An 18,309-nucleotide genomic window follows, 5' to 3' on the forward strand; every position below is an offset into this window, starting at 1 on the left:
AGATATGGCAATAAGTCTTTATTTTTCATACAGGGTGCCATTGCAGGGAACCATCACACTGCTGTTTTCAGATATACAGAACGGAACAAAGCATTTTAGCATGCCGCCTTACTGTACACAGAAAACTGGTGAACGTCTTCAGACACTAAGACTAGGAAATGGGTTCACACCATTTGTCGATATGCTTATGAATCACTCAGCAGTGCTATCACAGGCTGGCTTTATCTGAAAGCAGAATTACAATCACTCTGGCAGCCTCTGGGTGACTCTAGAATGCAGGTCTAGTGAGGGGCTCAGCAAGCAAGCAAGAGACATGAACCGTGTGTGTCCCATTCTGAAAGGAGACTGATTTGAAGCCCGGCTTGGCACATTTTAAGAGTTGATACAGCTATCTTAACAACTGCAGATTGAGTTTCCCCTATCATATACATTGGCAATCAGCTTAATTGAGAATTTGTGAAATATAAGCTCAGGGTTAAAAAGCAGAACCGTTGTTCACATAACAGAATTGCTACTTAAACAACTTTTGCCCAGTTCTCACCAGTTGTCTTGCAAAAAACCCCACATCTGATGAATTTTAGTGAAAGCCTCTAGCAACTGTAACAGACCTTTCTTAACCCAGCTCTAGGTACCAAGTATCAGAAACAAGTGCCTCTGAAGTGGAGGTGTCCACGGAAAACGGCAGTGTTTCTACTGGAGGTAAGTGTCAAGTTTCCTCTTGATGTTGTCAAAGGAATCTGCTCCCATGTAGTCAGCCTGGCCTTGTTCCCACCGCTCCTTCCGTTCTTCTGAGGATACAAAAGGCTGTGCCGGAGCTGGGATCTCCCCAAGGGACAGCTGTGATACAGCTCCTGAGACATTTTCCTAGAAAGGAGAGAATAAGTAGAGGCTCCTTTAGAGCTTAAAGTTGGACCATTGTAAGAATGCAATAAATTGAGGAAGGTGAGTAAAACCAGGATGAATCATCATGCAAAGTAGCAAAAACCAAAAAGTATTACGTGAAACAAAACAAACAAAGACACAGAAATACAAGGATCATATGATTTTTTTTTTTCCTAACAAAATGAAGACTTCTTGACTTGGTGAAAACATTGGGGGAACAAATTAACTGGGTAGGGTTAATGTTTAAGTTCTGCATACCTTTCTACAGAAGCCACAAGAGAAAGCCAGTGTATAGACCAAGTCTGAAAGCTGCAACAGTTCATTAGAAAGCGTAAGATGGATGGACAAGGGAACAGAAGTCTCATGATAAGTTCCTGATCTGTGTGGGCTCAGAAAGGTTGAGAACTTAAACAAAATGGTACCTCAGAAGCTAAGAACCTAAGCAGAGAGCCGCACCACATAGATAGCCGTCACATTATAAAAGTGAGCTAAATGGTTTGAGACTCTACACCAAACTTATCTTCCTGTTCAAGTTTATTGCCAAGTTGCATCTATTCCTGTAGCTTCTGTTAATCTGCTTAGCTTTGAATGAATCTTCATTTCCCATCTTTACTTCCCTTGGTTCATAACCCTCAGTCCCTGGCTTGTGTGGAAGGAACAAGGTAACTGTGTGGGAATGGAGCAAGCCTTCTCTGCATTAAGCTCAATTCTCATTACATACAGGTGGGGAATTAACTTCAGGCTTTCCAGGTGGACTAGTGGTAAAGAATCCGCCTGCCAATTAAGCAGACACAAGAGACGCAGGTTCAATCCCTGCGTCAGGAATATCCCCTGGGATAGGAAATGGCACCCCACTCCAGTGTTCTTGCCTGGAAAATTCCAAAGGCAGAGGAGCCTGGTGGGCTACAGTCCATGGGGTCACAAAGAGCTGGACACCACTGAGCACACACCACACGGGCAATTAACTTCAGTGGTAGCATAAGAGAACATTTAAGGCTATCCTTCATAAAGCTCTCAGGTGCGACAGGACTACAACCATTAGTAGAGAAAAAGGAAGGCAAATGAATACATACAGGTATAGCTTTTAACAGAGAAAATGGGAGAACATAACATGTGATTACCTATTTCTGCTGCTATATGTGTAAGTATGAGTATATATGTATGAATTTAAATATTCTAGAATTCCAAGGTATTTGGGTAGATTCCACGGGACTCTATTATAGCTGTGGCAACACCTGTCCTTGCCCTGGATTAGTCCTGCCTCTGCCTTCCACCTGCCACAGGAATGACACAGGCAGCCTCTCGCAGAGTCCCCCTCTCACAATGCTCTTCACAAGGACAACAGTTTCTCAGACCTGGATGTGAGTCCCAGTTCTGCCACTGCCTGGTCTGTTACATAACTAAGAGAGGTTGTGTGACTTCTTTAAGTCTCAGTTAATTTTAATATATAAGAAGGGGATAGTAACAAAAATACTACTTACTTGCCAGAGTGGTTGTAAGGGTTAAAGAAGAATAGGTAACTTTTCGTAAGCACTTCCTACGTACAAGGCAATATTCCAAGTACTGTATAAATATTATTTCATGGTCCATATAAAGCAAATAGTGTAAGATGTGTTGTTTTTCACTTTCTCCTTTTTATATTTCCGCACCAGTGCTCATAAGTGAAATGACTAAAATCTAACTTTATAGTCTCAAGGTAATTAACTGATCTTTTAGACTTGATTATAATTCACTGATTTAGTTTTATTCTTTATATCTTAATATAACATAAAAGTTTATTTTCCCATCCTCCTCCAGCTCTTCCAAAAGAACAAACCTCAGAGAAGACTTTTAAAGTCAGAAAAGATGCTAAGCAGGAGGTAACTGTAAATGTTACTAAGCAATCTTTTTCTCATAAAGAGGTTTTCTAAAATCCTATATAACCAGAGGAATAAAACAAAGCAACTCAAAATAATCCCAGAAAAGTATTTATTGTATGTTCCTGTTCTTGTAATTTTCACTTGAAAAATATTCTTCTACACAAATGGCAAAACTAAAATAGGTATATTTAAAATTTCTGCAGCTTCTAAAACATGAACTGGGGCATTTTTTGTTTTTGTAAACCACTACTTTAGGAATAATCTTACAGTCTTAGGACAATGGACTAAGAATTTTATAGTTATAACATATGGATATATATACAGATACATCTATCACTCTAAATCTCTAAAAACCTTTCTTGTGCTCCCAAGTCTAATGAAATCTGCCACAAAATCTACTTTCGGCTTTAATCTTTGCTGATAATATTTCTCCCCTCTAAGATGAACACTGTTTTCTTTCCGCAAAGGCTTACTTATCTCTCTGTTCAAAATACCACTAAAAAGTCTGTCTCTACTAGTATACCAGGTTTTTAAAAACAAAACACCAAATTACCTGAAGGAAAAACAGAGGACCTACCACATGTATATATGAGCGGGTGTCTTTGACAAGGCCAAACTGCTGAAGCACAGGTAACACGCTGGTAGTGAAGATGTTCCACCACAGGCTGAGGAACTCTGGGTGAGTCATATTGGGATCGTGGGACTCACTCTGAATACTTTTTGTCTGAGGATCATAAGTATAATTCCATGGTTTGGTTCGTCCTAGGAAATGCACAACTTTGGCATTTGCACCAAATCTGCCAAGTGAACACAAGATGAAACAGTGAATTCTGAGCACTGACAGGGCACCTTCCATCCTTTAGTCGTGGTTGGAAAAGAAACGTTGAGCTCACTGAAAAAACTTAAGACTTACTTCTAAAATTATTCAACTGTACATTGTGCCTGAGTGCTAAGTTGCTTCAGTCTTGTCCAACTCTTTGCAACCCTACAGACTGGAGCAGTCTCCTCTGCTCATGGGATTCTCCAGGCAGGAATACTGGAGTGGGTTGCCAAGCCCTCCTCCAGGGGATTTTCCTGACCCAGCGACTGAACCCAGTCTCCTGCAGCTCTTACTCTAGGTAGATTCTCTACCACTGAGCCACCGGGTAAGTCCTCAATTGTATGTTAAATATACACAAAAACCCCTAAGTAACAGTGGATCAGTGTAAGAACCAAATACCAATCCACCAAGGATAGAGCCGGTGGCTCAGTGGTAAAGAATCTGCCTGCAATGCAGGAGACGCAGGAGATGTGGGTTCAATACCTGGGTTGGGAAAATCCCCTGGAGGAGGGCGTGGCAACCCACTCCAGTATTCTTGCCTGGAGAATCCCACGAACAGAGGAGCCTGGTGGGCTACAGTCCATGGGTTGCACAGAGTCAGCACAACTGAAACGGCTGAGCACACATGCAAGGATAGAAAAGGTACAAGCACTTGGAAGACCATTTGATATTACCTGGTAAAGCGGAAAATGCTCATGCTTTACAACCCAGAAGGAAGCTCACCTCCTAGGCATGAACCCTAGAGAAACACCTACATGTGCACAACAGGAGACATAATCAAAATGTTCACAGCCACAGCACTGCCTGAAATAGTCATTAACTGGAAACAACCAGAATGGCCACACATCAGGTTAGTTTACTGTTCTGCAGACGTTCACTTTTTTGCCCAGTCTCTTTCCTGCCTCCCTGATATTGGTGTGTTTGCATGATTTGCTTTCACTGATGAAATGTGGGCAGAAGGGACAATGTGCCTTCTAGAAGCATTGCTTGTTTCTGTTCAGCCTCCCTGAGAAGCTACAACTTCTGCCAGCAGAAGAATGTTCCAGAAGAATGAGACGATCGCAACAGATGTGGCTCAAACCTGAGGCCTGGCTCCTAACTCAGCTGAGACAATCAGAGCTGTCCCAATCTAGTCACTATATGAGCAAGAAATACATTGCTGACTGTTGAATGTCACTGAAATTTGACGGTTACTTATCCATTCAGTTTTTTTTTAAGGACAACTTCTGGTATACTGACATCACAGAATACAATACAGCAACCAAAACAAATGAACTGTAGCTATACACATCCTGTAGCCAATAGATGACTGATTTTTAAAAATATGAACAAACTATACAAATTCAAATAGAAATATGACTACATGTATGTATTCATATGTATGTAAATATGGATACATACATATGAATCTACTTACATAAGGACAAACAAAAAAAAGTACTGTTTAAAGAGCAGAAAACCATAATCAATATAAATTTCATGATATTGGTTATCTTGAGAAGAGAGAGGAAACCGTGATAGGAAAGAGACAAAAAGGGGCTTCTAAGATGCTGGTTTTACTCCACTTCTGAACTTGGGTGGTGGATGTCTCTTAAAACTGAACATTTCTGTATATCCTCTTGTGTATATACTATATTTCACAATACACACACACTATATATCATAATATAAGAAAAGTAAGAGTTAAGAATTGTCCTATTCTGTCTGTCCTATGTATATAATCTATATATATGTAAAACAAAATAATGATAAAGGTGAATACAAGTGCCAAAAGGAAGATGGGAATGGCAAGTACCCTAGGAGTTCAGAGGCAAAGAGGTCACTGACAGCTAAGGTCAGTGAGGCAGGTGATGATGAGATAGAGGATATGACTTAAAAACCTGTACAGCAGACAGGCATTGGGTAGCAGGTGCTAATACAGGTCTTCTAGGCAGGGGCCGCATAGCATGTGTATGCCAGACTGAGTGTCCTCCAATTAGACACAAGCAGGAAACCAGTATGCAGGTCAGGAAGCAACAGTTAGAACTGGACATGGAACAACAGACTGGTTCCAAATAGGAAAAGCAGTACGTCAAGGCTGTATATTGTCACTCTGCTTATTTAACTTATATGCAGAGTACATCATGAGAAATGCTGGGCTGGAAGAAGCACAATCTGGAATCAAAATTGCTGGGAGAAATATCAATAACCTCAGATATGCAGATGACACCACCCTTATGGCAGAAAGTGAAGAAGAACTAAAAAGCCTCTTGATGAAAGTGAAAGAGGAGAGTGAAAAAGTTGGCTTAAAGCTCAACAATCAGAAAACGAAGATCATGGCATCTGGTCCCATCACTTCATGGGAAATAGATGGGGAAACAGTGGAAACAATGTCAGACTTTATTTTGGGGGGCTCCAAAATCACTGCAGATGGTGACTGCAGCCATGAAATTAACAGAAGCTTACTCCCTGGAAGGAAAGTTACGACCAACCTAGATAGCACATTCAAAAGCAGAGACATTACTTTGCTGATTAAGGTCTGTCTAGTCAAGGCTATGGTTTTTCCAGTGGTCATGTATGGATGTGAGAGTTGGACTGTCAAGAAAGCTGAGCACCGAAGAATTGATGCTTTTGAACTGTGGTGTTGGAGAAGACTCTTGAGCGTCCCTTGGACTGCAAGGAGATCCAACCAGTCCATTCCGAAGGAGATCAGCCCTGGGATTTCTTTGGAAGGAATGATGCTAAAGCTGAAACTCCAGTACTTTGGCCACCTCATGCGAAGAGTTGACTCATTGGAAAAGACTCTGATGCCGGGAGGGATTGAGGGCAGGAGGAGAAGGGGACGGGACGGCAGAGGATGAGACGGCTAGATGGCATCACCGACTCGACGGACATGAGTCTGAGTGAACTCCGGGAGTTGGTGATGGACAGGGAGGCCTGGCGTGCTGCGATTCATGGGGTCGCAGAGAGTCGGACATGACTGAGCGACTGAACTGAACTGAGGAAATTCTGAGGGCTTCCCTGGTGGCTCTGTTGGTAAAGAATCCACCTGCAATGTGGGAGACCTGGGTTAGATTCCTGGGTTGGGAAGATGCCCTGGAGAAGGGAAAGGCTACTCACGCCAGTAATCTGGCCTGGAGAATTCCATGGATTGCATAGTCCATGGGGTCGCAAAGAGTTTGACATGACTGAGTGACTTTCACTTTCAGGAAGCTCTGATAGGGAAAGGTAACATGGGACAGATCTTTGGGTGTTGGGTTCAAGTGTCAGATTTTAGTGGAGTTATCCTACAGGCAGCCGAAGTACTTGAGCATGATGGGCAGATCAAAACAATGCAAACTCTATTCATGTAACCTTTCTTATCTCCTAAAGGTTTTTTGTTTTGTTTTTAATGTCAGAGACCTGTTACATAGCTTTCATTATCTGACATTTTGCTGACAAAGGTCCATCTAGTCAAAGCTATTGTTTTTCCAGTAGTCATGTCATGATGTGAGAGTTGGATCATAAAGAAGGCTGAGCACCAAAGAACTGATGCTTCTGAGCTGTGGTGTTGGAGACTCTTGAGAGTCCCTTGAATTGCAAGGAGATCCAGCCAGTCAATCCTAAAGGAAAACAGTCCTGAAGATTCATTATAAGGACTGATGCTGGAAGTCCAATACTTTGACCACCTGATGCGAACAGCTGACTCATTTGAAAAGACCCTGATGCTGGGAAAGATTGAAGGCAGGAGGAGAAGGGGATGACAAACGATGAGATGGTTGGATGGTATCAAGCAAATTCCAGGAGATGGTGAAGGACAGGGAAGCCTAGGGTGCTGCAGTCCATGGGGTCACAAAGACTTGGACACGACTGAGCAACTGAACAACATCATCTGACATTTTACTATGTTTGGGGTCCAAATTCTTTCAGGACACATTTGGGAATAATAATAGTCCTGCCAGGTAGATTTTTACTAATGTGTTAAATGGAGGGTCATAGAGCTGAGTTGTCTAGAGTCATACAGCTATTTAGTGGCAGTGATGGGGTCTTGTCCCTCTCTTAAGCCTAAGTTCTTACCATCCTATCATGCTGCTACTCCAAAACCAAGCACAACAAGAGAGCCTACTGTCTAATTCCTCCTAAGGATAACTGTCTCCCCTCAAGGCATTTCTTCTGATGATGGATCCTTGATATTCCCAAGCATACTCTTTATTTTATACATGTGGTATATTTTACATGCATGCACATACTTGGGCACATCACACACAAGAACTCTCAATGTTATTCTCGAAGGGATAAATCATAATGCTCAAATTTGTGCATAGACAGGCTTCCCTCATAGCTCAGCAGGTAATGAATCTGCCTTCAATGCAAGAGACCTGGGTTCGATCCCTGTGTTGGAAGATCCCCTGGAGAAGAAAATGGAAACTCACTCTAGTATTCTTGCCTGGAGAATCCTATGAGCAGAGGAACCTGGCAGGCTACAGTCCATGGGGTCGCAAGAGTCAGATATGACTTAGCAACTAAACCACCACCAGGGTGATCAATTAAATAACCAACAGTTCCATGTAAGGCACCATTACTATGGTCAGTGTGCAGCCTCAAGAGCCTTTATCCAAACATGGAGATGAGTCATCCACATAAAAATAAGAAACAATAGCACAAGCAGGCAACATAGCAGAGCCAGCAGGGCAGTGCTGACATTAAGTGCTATGGACATTCCAAAGCAATTACTGCAGGTGGGGATTTTCGGAAGAGGCTCAGTCAAGGCCTGAGAAAGATGAGCAGGATTAAGTGAAGTGTCTTCAACAAATGTTCTAATGATGAGGGGGCAACCCATCCCAGAGACCTGATACTTGTGTTCTGGGGCAGCGGGGGCCAGGCAGGGACAACAGGCACTGCCTCAGCCTAGCGGAACACTTAAGCCTAAACCAGAATAGAGCACACGTGGGAGGGGGGCCCCTCCCACCTCCTCTGATATCCACCCCTCTTGCCCCGACTTCCCTGCCTGAAGCAATAGCACTTATCGGCTTCTCCTTTATTAATCAACCAATATCTCAACCCATGATCTGCTGAGCCTAATTTCAATGTCATGTACAGTCATTACATGAGAGACAGCAACTCTAAGAAAAATAATACTAAAACACGAATACAGCATGAACTTTATTCCTTTCCAGCCCACTCTCCTCATAGTTCACACATGCTTAAGCGATAGTAATCAGAATAGCTAACCTCTATCAGGGCTTCCTAGATGGCTCAGTGGTAAAGAATCCACCTGCCAATTCAGGAGATGCAAGTTCAATCCCTGGGTCAGGAAGATCCCCTGGAAGAGGAAATGGCAACTCCCTTGAGTATTACCTGGAAAATTCCACGGGCAGAGGAGCCTGGCAGGCTACCGTCCATGGGGTCGCAAAGAGTTGGACATACCTAAGTGACTGAGTGTGCACATTGAGTACTCACATGTGCCAAGCACTGTTAACATTTGCCTGGTTTACCTCAGTTAATTTCCAAAACAACTTTGTGAGGAAACCATGGTAGGAAGAAATTAACTAACTTGTCTAGAATCATGCGGCTGGTGAATAACAGGACTAGGATTTCAGCAAAGCAGTCTGGCTCCAGAGCCAAGGTTTTCCACCACAGCCAGGCTGTAAGACAGTCCCAGAATTATTAAGGACATAATCTCAGAGTATCACTCCACAGATTAACCCCTTGCCTACAGACAGTCGGGCTTCCCTGGTGGCGCAGATGGTAAAGGATCTGCCGGCAATGCAAAAGACCCATGACTGATCCCAAGCTCAGGAAGATCCCCTAGAGAAGGGAATGCGTACCCACTCAAGTATTCTTGCCTGGAGAATTCCATGGACAGAGAAGCCTGGCGGGCTACAGTCCATGGGATTGCAAAGAGTCAGACATGACTGAGCAACTAACACAAGAGACAGTCAATATCAAAGCTGGAAATGAACCCTGGAAATATCCCCAATATAGTCAAGGACATAGCAGCAGGAAGTAATTAACAGGAAAGAAAGCTAGAGAGCAAGCAACTTAGCACTGTCTGAAAACTGTTCTCAGAAGGGTGCAGTCTGCACAAAGTTTAGGGGGAAAGGGGAAAAAAGAGCAAGAAATGGTTGGTGCTTCTTAGGGACTCTCAAGTGGACTCTGCTTGACAGTGTCTAGGGGCCTTCCCAGCACCTCACTCCATGAACTGGGCCACCAGAGCACATGCAGAGGAAGGCACAATGGTCTCATCTATAGCAGAATGCCACCGCGAAGCAGCAAACCCCCCTACCCACAGGACTGCCCACTGTCTGTGGCAGGCAGAAGCGTACCTTGGCTCTGCCTGTGCCCCGAGGTGGCTCAGAGGCCTCTGCCATCTCCCTGGACACCCGGCTCATGCCTGTTAGATTCCTGCCCACGTGGCCCTTGGCCTTCTCCTAGTCAATAGGAATGCCACTGGGGATGGTCCATACCCTGCATTTCACTGTGGTTCAGGCCTGGGCTCTTCCTTCATGAATCCATGGTGCCTGAGTGTTTCTTTAATGCTAAGTCACCATTGCCTTCTGTGGCCAGGAGAAGGACTTCTTTTCTCAAAGACTTCACATTCCACCCTAACAATGTGAAAAATTCTATTCACTAGAGGGTCCTTTCCTAGACAGAGCGGTGTTGGTTTTAAGAGAGTTCTTGATAAGTCTGTTAGAGGTAGAAACTGAGATCTTAAAGGGTCCTAAATGTGGGGTGAACTGCTCTTCCTGCTCAAAGGTGAGGAATCCCTTGGGTGCTGGTAAGCGGAGGCGGGGGGGGGGGCTGAGTCAAGAGGTGAGCAGAACAGAACTGTGGTAGGCTGCCCAGTGTGACATACCCCCCCAACAGCGATGCAAATTCCAGCAACAAAACAAGCCACAAAATGCCCAATATGAGGTGTGTCTTGGAAAAAAAAAATGACTGGGTCTAGGGTACTGGGGGGCAGACTGGGAAGAGTTCACGAGGATTCAGAAGGTGACAGCAGAGAGATACGTGAGAGAGGAAGATGCTGGGCTTATAGCCCATGGTGTGGACGCTTCTGATGTCACAGGTTCATACTACAGTCAGCCCTATTTCTGCACAGTCAGGAATCAGAACTTGTTTTTTAGGTGCTGAGGTATTACTTTAACCTCAGTGCCACCTGACAGATCTGTGGGAATGAAAAGGGATGGGAGAAAAACAAGTTTCAGAGCAAGGATGCTTTATGAGAAGAACAGGCCTGGTGAGTCACTTAAGGTTTTGCCCTGGGCCCTTTGAGGGTGGGGAGAGATGCAGCTGCTGAGTGGGAATCATGGGGCTCAGACAAAAAGGTGGGAGGAAGTGAAGACAGACTCAGCAGTTATGCAAAACGTAGTCACCCAAAGGATGTTCCTGGAGATGACCTGAGGCTGCCCTGGGCTCCACGAAAGGGGCGGCCTCATTAGGCCTAACCCTGACCACCACATATGGAGGTTTGTCAGTTACATAGTTTATGTAACTATGGTCTCACTGCACAAACAGAATGGTATTTAATTACAAAACACAGTAGCCTGAACGGCCTGCTCTATTAACTTTCATGATAAAACAGTCTGTTCGCAAAAGAGATGAGCAAAAGGTCTCAGTTTTTGAATCTGGAATTTCCATTCATCTAGATATGGATTTCATGTAATTATGTTTGTCACAATCATGTTCCCTGAGGAATGTTTTTAAAAATTATTTTCTATTATTTTAACCAACTTACTCTTCAGCCATTTATAAAAAGTCCAAAATAACCATGTGAAATGAAATAAGAGTGCGCACAGGTCATAAGAAAAGGGAAAATTACTTCTGCTTAAAAGAACAATTTAGCTTAAATGCAAATTTGGAGGAGGAGTGTTTCTTAGAGAAGAGAAACCCAGAGTATTTTTCTAGTGGTATCTCTCTCCCTTACCAAAGGCCAAAGAGGTACGACAGTCAGAATTTAGGTCGCTTTTTAGTCAAAAGCAAAGTAGGCAGTGAACAAGAAGGGGACATGCTGATATCAGAAGATCAAGTTCAACTGACCTCGGTTCAGTGCAAGGATAACCAGAAGAATCACTGACTCACTGCCCGATTTATCCACCAAATTTTACCAGCCAGGAAAAAAAAAACTGGGTACATATCACAATTGTCTCTAAATTACTGAGAGCCATTCATTCTGACCCACTACTGGGGATTTGTCTCAGCTTGCACACATCTCTTAAAATAAGTGTTCTAATTTTAACTTGATAGAATCTCAAAAGTGACGTCCAGATCACAAGACATAGTTTGAACCCAATCCAGCAATAATACTGCTTAGGTTAGCCGTTAAAATAATCCCTGTGACCTGGTGTTACCAAAAGATCAGATAGAATTTTCACGACCAGTTTAGCAGTTGAGAAATGCAGCCGGTAAGGTGTGGATGAGACGACAGGACTGGTCAGAGCAGAATGGGAACTAACCCATGACGGGTGCACACAAGAGCAATTTCAATTCTCATGAAGCTCTTTGCCTGCAGTGTTCACGCAGGTTCCAAGAAGAGACACGCAGCACTGCCAGCCCAATCCTTCCCTAGGAAACGTGGCCGCTGTGCCAGTCATCCTTGGACCATTTCAGTGACTCATGCTCTCTGGTCTGTGGCTACTTACTTTCGTATCTTCCTGGGTTCCCTCTCACACACAAACCCAAACCGATTCCCATAGTCGATCAGCCACCTCTCCTCTCTCACCAAAAATTTCCTCCTCTTACCCACTCACAATCTAGATCAAGAGTTACAAAGCCAAGTGCCCATGGGGTGGGCTGGTCATGCAGAGAGTGGAGCTGGTGAGGGGGGGTCATGGGGTGAATGCTTTTCCCATCACCAGAAGACAGTTGCTACCCAGCAACAAACAACTGCAGCCTCCAGGGACCCACCCAATCTTTCTTTGCCTTTCAAGCTAAATTAAATAACCCTCCCAATTGTGCCCTGGAAATGCCAACAACATCAGTACTCAAACCCAGACTTTAATAAGCTCAACCTGGGACTTCCCTGGTGGTTTAGGGGCTAAGAATCTACCTGCCAATGCAGGGGACACAGGTTCCATACCTGAAGACCCCACATGCTGCGGAGCAACTGAGCCCAAGCACTGCAGCTACTGAGCCCGCTGCACCCTAGAGCCTGTGCTCCACAAGAGAAGCCCACACGCCACAGTGAAGAACAGCTCCCGCTCACTGAATCTAGAGCAAGACCTCACGCAGCAATGAAGACCCAGTGCAGCCATAAACAAACAAATATTTAAAAAAAAAACAACCTCAACTTGGACCTTGTCAACTCCGCCACCTACCTGGTTGGCTGCTCTTCAGAAAGCAGCAGGGAGAGCCCCATGAGGTAAGGTCACTAGGAGACTCCTGGGGGTAGTGTGTCACTCTCAGCCTCTTTTGGCTGACTGCTCATTCATTCACTCGATCAAAAAAACACAGCCACCCACCTGCATCCGTGCCCACGCAACTGTCCTCCCCTTGTCTGAAGCCAACCTCTCCACTTGTGCACTCAGATACATTCCTTTTCACCTACTCAAGGGCATCACTCAGCAAGTCTCCCTCCAGGTTTTTCAGTGCTCTCTCTCCCTCCTGGATCATTTCCATCAACACACAAACATGCTGTAACTGCTTCCATCTTAAAAAACCACCACCACCACTGTCTCTTGGTCCAACATTCCCATCCAATTAGGAGTCCCTTTCTCTTCTCTCTTTTAATTAAATGCTTCAGAAGGGTTCCAATTCTCCCTTCCCTTGGCTCTGCTGTGATAAGGTTTTCTCCTCCACCCTCCACCAGGCGTGTTCCTGCCAAAGTCACCGGTGACCCCACGTTCTAGGTCCAGGACCACTTCTCAGTGGTCCTCTGACCTTGCTTACCACAGCACCTGACATGGATGGATCACTGCCCCTCTCCTGAAATGTTTTCTTTGTTTGGCTTGTGCAAAACCTCACTTTGCAGGGTTTTCTCCTGCCTTGCTGGTCTCGGTCTCTTGTTCCTGTTGCTCCACATTTTCCCGTCTTGGGGCTCGGTATCAAGGACTCTTCTGTATCATAACTACTCTCTTGCTGATATCATCTTGTCTCCCAGCTATAAATATCACTTATATGCTGACACTCCTGTGGCAATGTCTTACCCGACCTCTCTCCTGAACTCCCAACTCCTGTACCTACTCACCTCTTCCACATTTTCACTAGGATGTTTAATATTTGCCTCAAAACTTAACACACCAGATACATCTCTGGTCAGTCCCTGCTCCTAATAACTGACTTTGCTCACAGTCTTTCCCATCTTGGGAAATGGCAGTTCCTCTGTTCCAGCTGCTTAGGTCCCACGCTGGTAACAATATCTTTGACATTCTTCTTCCACATCCTGCTAAAGATCTGACTTTTTTTTAAGGACTTAGAAATTTGCAATTCATGTGAAATTCCCTAATTTTAAGCATTAATAACTGAGAGAATTTTTAAAAATAAAATTATGTTAGAAAGACAAAACATATCTGTGGGACAAATACAGTCTATAGCCCACCAGCTTGAGACCGCTGAGAAGCCTGAATCTTCCACTCAGTCCCCATGTTCTTCCCCTCCCATGAGCTCCCTCTCCTGTGAGATGGCATTTCTCAGCCAGAGTCCGGCCCATGAGACGTTATTCCTCAGACCCTTTTGTGCCTACTGTCAGAGCAGTCTCTGAAGGCTGCAATGGGACCGTTCTGGAAGCTTCCTGCTTTGTGATGAGGACCCAGGTAGCAGAATGGGCCACAGCAGTAAGATCTGAGGACAGACCATCTGACAGGCACTCAGAGGTGAAGTCAGAACGACCCAATGGCTGTGCTGAGACATGGGGCACCTGGGGCCCAGCAGGCACCCTGACATCCAGAAAGGAGAAAGAAGATGTCCGTGGAACCACAGACTTGACTCCCCAACACTCAAACCATGCTGGACTGTACCATGGGATGTACAGGAATCTCTGCATGCTTAAGCATTTGCCAGGTTGATTAGATTACGGTGCCCTCATTCATTCTTCCGGTCCTCTGTGAGCAGAAGGCAGGCACCCTCCATATGCTCCATGCTCGATAATCAGTAAGAAGACAACAAATGGATGAAAAAATAAGAGCCATACCAACTACAGCTCCTCAGGGTTTTAGGTGAAGATGGAGGAGTGTGGAAAGAAATGAACACAGATGGTCTGTATCTTCAATGACAACAGTTCCAGGCAGAACTGGAACCAGGGGTCTCTTAGGGATCAAGGAAAAACAACCACATCAGAAATATGCGTATACAACCGAAATGAGGACACCAAAGGTTCAGTTTCACTTTCAGAAAATACTGACTCTAAAGAGGCTTGAAGAGGTTTTACTGAATAAGCTACATTTCTGGGAAGGAAATAATGGATATGAACATCCTCTGAAACATCTAAAGCAGCAAACTAATGGAAAGAAATACTTTGGGTCTGTAGATCTAGTTTCTGAGATTAGATCACTAGGCCAGGTCTTAGATCATATTTAAACTCAAGTAAAAGGGTAAGTTAAATTGGAAATTATTTGACAAATCGAGTTTTTTAGTCAATCAATTCGACCAATTAATATGTATGGCAGTTTGAAGCAATACCATAGGGTTCTTTATCTTTGCTTTAGGCCAATTTTATATAGCATAATATAACATTAACAGCTTTTAGTCAGTGGATTTAACAGAAAGTAAAAATGGAACTAAATGGCTGATTTTAAAAAGACTAACGAGATTTCGCCCAGTATTATGTACAAGCCAAAATCTATGCTATATGGATAAAACAGGCCCTCCAGATGGAGAAAACATAAAGAAACGAATATTAACTAGGAGCCTGCTATTTCCCAAACATTATGTGAGGCACTTTCAGAAATATTATTTCATTAAGAAATACATTTATGAGCTTGTTTTTCAACACATATATTACAAATTAATTGAAAAATTCTAAGCCAAGCATTTTGGTTCTCAAGTTATGCGGTATTAAACAGGATCTTCTGTTATAGAAAATACTATTAATTTGGTTTTTCAGAAGCTACGTTTGAGAATCCATTCAAAGTGGTAAAACTAGTACATCTGCTTCCTTTGTGCTTTGTTCTGTCCAAACAGTTTGCAGAGAAAGGCTTTAGATATGCTACCCCTGTGGCTCAAATTCATGTTAATTTTGATTCATGTCAGGTCGTCCTTTTGCAGAAACTTCATGTAAGAGCAAAGGCTACACTGCTGTAAGATATCCAAGGTGGTGAGATTCTGGGGCATCTAAATACTGTCTTGGCATTCTCAAGGCACACAGTTGCTAGGAGTGGTGAGCCAAATTCTTGACTTCTTCCATGAAGCCTCTAAACCATTCCTTAGTTTCATTCCACCTGCCACCACCTGTGCTGTCCTGGGGAAGGCCAGCACACCACAGAGCCACCCGGTCCTGGAGGCCAGCAAGGTCATCCTCAGCCCAGCAGTGGGGCTTTGAATTCACTCTGAGTTCCCAGCTGTGCACAGGGTTCTTGGTCCGGTAGAGATGGCAGCCCAAGAGTTCAGGACTGTCTGTGTTGTTGTTTAGTTGCTAAGTTGTATCAGACTCTTTGCAATCCCATGGACTCACAGCCCACCAGGCTCCATGGGATTTTCCAGGCAAGAATACTAGAGTAGGTTGCCATTTCCTTCTCCAGGGATCAAACCCACATCTCCTGGATTGGCAGGCGGATTCTTTACCACTGAGCTACCAGGGAAGCTTCAAAGATTTGGGCCACAATTTTATATTAACTTAAAACAAAAGAGAAAATGTAACTGCCTGCCTTTTTAGCCCTTCCCAGTTGTAACAAAAACGTAAGGAAAAATGTCTCTGGAGACGGATATCTGCAAAACAAAACAAAAGAATTTTCTGGCAAAGGGAAGGGAAAATGAGTTCTGTGATCTGGTTTCCACATCCCTAAATAACTAGCAATGGGGAAAGGCAAGGCATCTCTCTGAGAAGCCTCGTTACCAAACTGTGGAGCCGACACCCCCCAGGGAGAGCAGCATGGAGGCAGTGTTAACTCCCATCAGGTCACATGCCAGCTGACGGCGAGCTAGTGATGGGCCTGCTCCTAACCTCCCAGTGCGTCATCTACACTACGGTTATGGCAATACACCAAGCAGATGTCCAAAATTAGCACTCATTTCTAGAGTGAGGAAGAAGAAATCATCCTAACCATTTTGGTAATTTAGATCCCAAACTGTTGTGCTGGGAAATTCATTTAGAAGATATAAAAACCACTGGGATTCTGAGAGAGGCAGCCAAGATTCCAGCAAGTAAGTCTATTTTCTCCCCAAATAACTTAACTCAGCTCTACCTGCTTTTTGTTCTTCGTCAAAATAAAATGAATGCAAGCAGTGTCTGTGCAAACCAGGCTTATCACTAAAGGGACAGTAAGTACAACATTGGTAGGAAAATGAAAATCAGAGGGACGCTCTGAATGAACCATAGTGGAAATAAGGCCATGTTACATGAAAAATATGAATCTTTAAACTCTGCATCAACATGATATGGGAACCGAGTCCAATTGGGAGGATGTCAAATTCATGTTTCCCCAGTACAGTCATCTCAGGATACAAGCTCGACGAGCAGACTTGAGTGGAAAGGGGCGCAGAACTGCTCACACCACTAATGAGTCTCTTTTGCACGCTCACCTTTGCTTGCTCAGCTGAAGCTAGTCAATTAAATTAAGCAACTGCCCTCTTATGGAGCAATTTAGTTCTAGCGGGCTTTCAAACTGTAGTGCTGAAGAAGACTCTTGAGAGCCCCTTGGACAGCAAGATCAAACCAGTCACTCCTAAAGAAAAGCAACCCTGAATACTCATTGGAAGGACTGATGCTGATGCTGAAGCTCTAATACTTTGGCCACCTGATTCGAAGAGCCGGCTCACTGGAAAAGACCCTGATGCTGGGAAAGATAGAAGGCAAGAGGAGAAGGGGATGACAGAGGATGAGATGGTTGGATGGCATTATTGACTCAGTGGACATGCATTTTAGCAAACTCTGAGAGACAGTGAAGGATAGGGAAGCCCAGTGTGCTGCAGTCCTTGGGGTTGCAGAGTCAGACACGACTGAGTGAACCACCACAAAGTGCCCATGGTTTGTAGGAACACTTAGTTATGAGGCAGTAAGGGTTACAAAGAATCAGGCACAAAGAAAATATTATACTTAGTGAAGTAAGTCAGACAAAAACAGATATTCTATGTTATCACTCACACATAGAATCTAAAAATTATACAAATGAATTTATATCCAAAACAGAAGCAGACTCACAGACATAGTAAACAAACTTATGGTTACCAAAGGGGAAAAGGGAGGGGAAGGAGCAAGTTAGGAATTTACGATGACCAGATACAAACTGCTATACATCAAAAAGATCAACAAGGATATAGTGGAAAGCACAGGGAATTATACTCAATATCTTGTAATAACCTTTATTGGAATATAATCTGAAAAAAATAATCACTTTGCTGTACATCTGAAACTAAACGCAAAACTAGAGAAAATCAAGTCCACACTTCCAAGCAAGACAGGCTTGTACGTCTCAAGGCTGAGGACTAGAGGCAAAGATAATGCATCTGCTATTTGTCATCCCTTGACAGTGAATTGTGTTCTGTTTGCTTTACTCAGACCACAGTTGGTATGTTTGAGAGGCCGTCTGTTTTGTTCTAGAAAGGAAGAGGCTGCAATATGTCAGAGACACACACTCCAAGAGAACAGTTAGGGAGGAAAGAACACAAAATACTTGTAATCTTTAGCTGGGTAACACT

At 43.8% G+C, this 18,309-nt stretch overlaps 1 protein-coding gene across 2 annotated transcripts in view; it reads right to left on the minus strand.

Moving 5' to 3' along the window:
• The window catches only part of GYG1 (glycogenin 1), a 38,309-nt gene continuing 20,003 nt past the window's right edge, over nt 4-18,309 (minus strand). The window contains exons 6-8 of one of the 2 annotated variants that reach the window (XM_018049119.1): nt 3,319-3,538; nt 1,141-1,191; nt 4-864 (exon numbers count right to left, since the gene is read on the minus strand). In XM_018049119.1, coding sequence (XP_017904608.1) covers nt 691-864; nt 1,141-1,191; nt 3,319-3,538 — 445 coding nt within the window. In that variant the 3' untranslated portion in view covers nt 4-690. The remainder of the gene's footprint in view (nt 865-1,140; nt 1,192-3,318; nt 3,539-18,309) is intronic. The other variant, XM_018049124.1, reaches the window with a different exon arrangement.

The sequence above is a fragment of the Capra hircus genome, chromosome 1 (genome assembly GCF_001704415.2).
Source record: "Capra hircus breed San Clemente chromosome 1, ASM170441v1, whole genome shotgun sequence".
Taxonomy (NCBI): Eukaryota; Metazoa; Chordata; class Mammalia; order Artiodactyla; family Bovidae; genus Capra; species Capra hircus.